Genomic DNA, 5,695 nt, shown 5'->3' with positions numbered 1-5,695 from the left:
CGAGGTTTCCAGTGGCCACGGCCCCCAAGAGGTCCGGACCTCCGTACAGCTGAGTGACAGACCGCTGGTGGATCATGTCATCTTTGAAGCGGGTGATCCTCACCACTCCAAAACATAGTTCATGCAACATATTAACTAATAATTATCCTAATAAAGTACCGATAACATTAATAATCCTTTTCTGTTCTGTATTTAGATCCAAATGAAACAGTGAATGTGGACAGTGAGGATCCGGCCTTCTTCACCACCATGGTTTGCTGCAGCCTCGTCAACTTTGCATGAGTTTACACACAGAGCACAACTTAACGACAAAGACGCGTTTATTGTTATTATCTATTTTCTCATCAGCAATTAACATGTTTTAAAGGTGCCTTTTGAACTTTCCAGAATATCTTATACCACATCACAAAGTGTATGCTTTTATTAATATACTGTATTATTGTCAATTGTTTGGAAAAAATAAATATAAGTCCTGTTTTTTGATGATGTGATTATGTATGGTTTTCTTATTGCAGTTCACATTCACAGATGTTTTTAATGATCAATGAAGCGGTTGAAAGAGATGTTAGCTGAACAACTCAAACCACAAAGTACCATATAACACAAGGGCTGTTTGCAATGGTAATATTCCACAGCAATATTGTAAGAAAATCCCAAAATGCAGCAGGGTTTATCACACTAACCCTAACCCAGTACTACATTCATTATAAAAGGCTCAATAGTCAATCAGTTGTTTTAGCAAACATTGTATGCACATCAAAGTACTTTAATGAAGTCACATATTTGCTACAAATTCAGCTCAAATAATGTATTTATGTTCACACATAATCAATTAAAGAAAAGATGCACTTAAATACAAGCATGTGTATTGATGTTTGTTGATTGTAAACATTTTTTAGTTGCGCCTCCGCAGCAGGAACATGAGGAAGACGGCACTGAGCAAAATGGAGAGCGTGCACACGGTGGGAACCACTATCTCAGTTACCATCTCCATGTGGCTGGTCAAAGGGTCTGCAAAGCATACACACATTAACAACTCCGTAGAATCTTTTTCTATAGTTCAGACTTTGCTTATGAAGCAGGTGATAAAGCTCCAGCACAGCACTCAAAGGGTTAATATTTTCCTCCTAAATCAAATCAACTTTTTTCTGTGAGCATAAGTGATTCCTTACCATGTATTAGTCTTAGAATATTGGCAGCAGTACTCCGCTGTTCCTCTAATAAAGAAAGAGAAAGTACTCAGAGTTGATTGACAACACTTTAACCCTTTGAGAACTTGCATGCAGATTATGGGGAATATTTCAGAAAGCAGAATTTGTAACATGGCCAGTTTATTGTGAAAGAATCAAATCCCCTGAAATGTAACTTATAAATACCAGTCATCAGCTGGCATTGCTAAATCGTGTTCCTTAACATCACTTTTGAGTTTGGTTTTATAAATCAACTTCCAATGTATGAGACAGTTTAACTGGTATTATGTTGTTTTAGTGAATTTATAATCCTGCTTTGTGAATTACCCCATGGGCACAAATCCATAGATAAACAAAGTTTTTGTCAAAGCTGCTGTGAAATCTAAAGGGCTGCTCATGGTTGCAAATGAGATTCAAGCACACTAATAAAAGTTTGAATATATGAAGACGTAGTTGCACATAGTACACACAGAGTACACGCTTATTTCAGATGCATGTTTAAGCGTTAAACTGCAATTATGTTAGTTAATTTTAGAACAACACAATCACAAAGCAACAACACTCAAACTGATATTAAATAATATAAAAAAACATATACCCTCAAGATCTAAACTTCATCATGCACTGGCCAAACCTTTGGCAGTTCTGCATGTTCCTTGGATTTTCTTCTAGCTGGAGGGGCAAACAAAAAAGATATCTCAGATATTCTGTTAGAGATTTGTTTAACTTTGGCTTATACTTCCATTCTTATTCATCTTATAATTTGTCCATGTGTTTTCTGAGGGGCAGCAACACATATTCAAGTCAGATTACAATTGATATTATTTACCCTTTTTTTCTATACTATTGGCCAGTTGTTTGATATTTAAGTCAGAATCTTTATTTGTTTACCCCAGCTAGTTCACCTGCAATACACACTGACCTGCAGCGAGGAGCTGGTTACTGGTGGAACACGTCTCCACTGCCTTCCTCCTCCAGTTCTCAACCTGTGGAGGTTCACAATGCAATTTCAGAAAATAACTGACATTTATTTGGTGGCACATTAGAGCATTATCCAATTCATTTTGGTAGAATATCTAAGTGTTGTCATGAAAGGAATGGAGGCAGGACTCATTAAGTCTCTTACCTCTCTCTGATTGGGAAATCCATTGGAGCTGATGATGCGTTTGTAAAACTGGACAGAAGCTTTGGGATAACGAGGCTTGTTTTTGTTCCTGAAGTCCACATAGTACAAGCCAAACCTCTCGGAGTAGCCTTCATCCCACTCAAACTTGTCCAGCAGGGACCATGCGGTGTAGCCCTTCACATTGACTCCATCTTTGATAGCTGAGTGAGAGTGAGTTGACCACAAAAATGGGATTGAGCTTTAAATAAATATGCTCCAAATGACCAAAGATTTGCAGGTGCTTATATTATAAGCTCATTTACCTTTCAGCATTTCATTGGTGTAGTCTTTGAAGTACTGTATCCTCCAGTCGTCACACAGCTCTGTGCAAAGCATCTTTTCAGAGACTCCATTCTCAGTCACATAAATCATTGGGTTTCCATACTGAGACTATAGGGAACAAGTCAATATGCAATAAGTTGATTTTTGTAATTAAAGGCCTACAAGATAATTTCAGCTTCTGCACAACTGTCAATAAGCCTCTTCTGCATCATTCAAATGTAAAGACCATAATTCACCTTGACAAAGTTGAGCAGACGTCTGAAACCCCAAGGCACGGAGTAGAGCCACTCAGAGCCGGGGTCCGGCCAGCGGGGGTCCACCAGCTCCGCCAGGTCCCGGTCAGTGAAGTAGCTGCTGCTGCTACGAGCTGAGGGATGGTTCTTCTGGGTGATGTAGCGGGTGGTGAAGTGACCGACGCCCAGGAAGTCACACGTCCCCTTGATGTAGCTCTTCTCCTGAGGGGAAAAACTGGGCAGACGGGACGTCCCGAGGCCCTGCTGGACACTCTTCCTACCTGCACACACAAGCAGCGGTGGGATGTAATTGAGTATATTTACTCAAGTATACATTCGAGGATCTTGCAATTTACCTGAGTATTTCCATTTTATACAATGTTTTCCTCTTACTCCACTACATTTCAGAAGTAAGTATGACCATTTTTACTCTACTACATTCATCTGACCTAAGATACTAATTAATTTGCAGACTACGATTTTAACTTCACCACAATTGATTATTTCATAAAACATGACAACAATGAATTATGTTTTATCAGGTTATCATGTGTTTTGTTCATTAAAAATATGAAAAAACGCAACAGCATACAAAATAGTTCAAATAAGTTCCACGTGGACTGATTATGGTGAATTTTTCACAACATGAATGAATCAGTTATAATAAAACGAATGAATAATAAAAATACAATATAGTAATATACACAAAAGTGTATTTTCTGTTACTTGTATTTTAAATGCAACTTGTTTTCAAGTACTTTGACAAACTGATATTGCAACTTTTAATTAAGTAAAGGATCTGAACACTTATTCCACCAGTGCAAACAAGTAGTAGTTAGTTAATTCCCAAATCACCAATATAACACCGGATTCAGGATGTTAAATATTGAACCTACCAATAAAGTCTTTCATCACTTGAGGGTAGTCTCCATGAAAGATGGGTGTGGCAAACCAGCCCAGGTAGAACTGGACGTATCTCTCAGCTGCTTCGATGTCTTTCTGGTTGGTGATATCCACCGGCTCCCCCCAGTCTCCAGACAGAGAGATGCCCACCAGACCTGCACATGCAAACAGCAGCACTCAACACTCAGACAGAAAGTACTGTTGAGAGGCAAATAATGAACTTGAGTTTGACCCTGTTTACCTTTTTGTTTCGCCCTCCACTGTGTATCATAAGTGTGCCAAACTTTAGCATGTGCCTATGAAAAAGGGATGATTATTTTAGACATGATTTACATTTCAAGTGGCACATGCATTGCTAAGTGTTATTGATAAGTGAATATTCATGAACTCTCCTACCTTGATTATGTGATGTGCAGCTTTGTATGCGCCTGTTCCTCTCAGCCTCAGACCAGGAGCGTGCTCACCGGTCTCATAGCCTTCCACTGCTACAGACTAAATGAAAAATGTTAGCAGATTATTAGTCTGAGAACAACAGGAGTTCAATTCAAAGGTAATAAACTAATCAAAGCTATGCCATGTCAATGGTACACCTGCAAATCCTTTATATTGAACCTACCCATGGATTGTTGAAAGTCATCCAGTACTTGATTCTGTTTCCAAATCTTTCGAAGCACAGGTTGGCAAATTCATTGAAATGATTGACCATGCTTATATTCTGCCATCCACCATATCGCTCTTGTAAGAACTAGTAGGAGAAAAAGAGTGCAGTAACTCAGTAAAGAAGAATTGTGCTGTGATGCAAGATGATTGAAGGTTTATGAACGTCTTGTATACCAACCTGTGGCAGATCCCAGTGATACAGAGTTACAATGGGAGTGATCTTGTTCTCCAGCAGGTGGTCAATCAGCTCGTTATAGTACTCTATTCCTTTTTCATTTATATGGTCAGCTGCAAATAATAAAATGTTATGTAATTATAGAGTTTTTTGTATTTGACAAAGGAAATAATATGTGCCGGTTCAGTTCAGAAATACTTGAATTAAAAGCAAGTTACTCACACTTTATGCCAGTGGGAATGAGTCGAGGCCAGGATATGGAGAAGCGATAGTGGTTAAGCTTCAGCTCCTTCATCAGACCAACATCATCCTGAACAACACACACAGAGTTAAATATTTAGATTTCCTTTCCCCCCCTCTGTTCTCTCTATATCTCTTTGATAATCCCACCTTGATTTTGTGGTAGCCCTCACAAGACGAGTCCCCGGTGTCATTTTTTTGGATTTTGCCTTTCTTATGACTGAACACGTCCCAGATGCTCAATCCTTTACCATCTTTGTCCCAGGCTCCTTCTGTTTGATAGGCTGAACTGCCGGCACCCCACGAAAATCCTATTAAGCACATATGAACAGATAGGAGGTAATATGAACAGCTCTAGGACGTATAATATCACCACTTATTAGTTCATTATAATGCACTAACTCCATCCCACTGGAGAAAAAGGTTGTGTTTACCAGCTGGAAAAGTGCCATAATAGAAGGAGCCGTGGTCGTTCTTTGTCCAGTCGAAGTCCTCAGCCGAAGACAGACACAGCACCAGCACAAACACATAACACACACTGATCGCTACAGCGGGGCAGCATGGTACTCCTGAGCCTGCAGCACAGTCACTGTCTGGTTCTGCTCCAGTCCCTCACTCACGTCTGCACACAAAAGACAATCATTTAGCATCACCTCTGAATCACGATTACAAGTTAGGTAGCAAACATGTAATTTCATCAAAATACATATACTGTGTACACACATGCCCCTCTTTTCAAAAGTGTTGATAAAAGTTGAACTAGTAACAGAAAATAATCTTGATATAATCCCAATTACCATCAAACTGTCTCTAAAAGCATACAATCTGATAGACTATGGGGGGTCCC

At 39.3% G+C, this 5,695-nt stretch overlaps 1 protein-coding gene across 1 annotated transcript; it reads right to left on the bottom strand.

Annotated features, from left to right (window-relative positions):
* Nucleotides 1-787: 787 nt before the first annotated feature.
* On the bottom strand, nucleotides 788-5,573 carry lctlb (lactase-like b). The gene is made up of 15 exons (XM_010797393.1): nucleotides 5,561-5,573; nucleotides 5,283-5,459; nucleotides 4,999-5,159; nucleotides 4,831-4,918; nucleotides 4,612-4,721; nucleotides 4,390-4,518; nucleotides 4,170-4,265; nucleotides 4,015-4,069; nucleotides 3,767-3,928; nucleotides 2,874-3,151; nucleotides 2,619-2,745; nucleotides 2,317-2,516; nucleotides 2,113-2,176; nucleotides 1,173-1,217; nucleotides 788-1,011 (listed from the first exon to the last, which is right to left on the bottom strand). Exons 1-15 carry the CDS (start codon nucleotides 5,571-5,573, stop codon nucleotides 896-898), a joined length of 1,821 nt encoding a protein of 606 aa, XP_010795695.1. The 3' UTR covers nucleotides 788-895.
* Between the last annotated feature and the right edge of the window lie 122 nt (nucleotides 5,574-5,695).

Source organism: Notothenia coriiceps, unplaced genomic scaffold (genome assembly GCF_000735185.1).
Source record: "Notothenia coriiceps isolate Sejong01 unplaced genomic scaffold, NC01 NC01_scaffold00037879, whole genome shotgun sequence".
Lineage (NCBI taxonomy): Eukaryota > Metazoa > Chordata > Actinopteri > Perciformes > Nototheniidae > Notothenia > Notothenia coriiceps.
The sequence above is the reverse complement of the archived record's forward strand: the minus strand, read 5'-3'. Positions and strand labels throughout refer to the sequence as shown.

Excerpts from the sequence above, each read along its gene's own strand:
- lctlb (XM_010797393.1), bottom strand. Across the intron at positions 4,266-4,389 it reads TGACTTTCAACAATCCATGG|TCTGTAGCAGTGGAAGGCTA; the intron begins GTAGGTTCAATA and ends TTTTTCATTTAG. Across the intron at positions 1,012-1,172 it reads TATTCTAAGACTAATACATG|ACCCTTTGACCAGCCACATG; the intron begins GTAAGGAATCAC and ends TATGCTTTGCAG.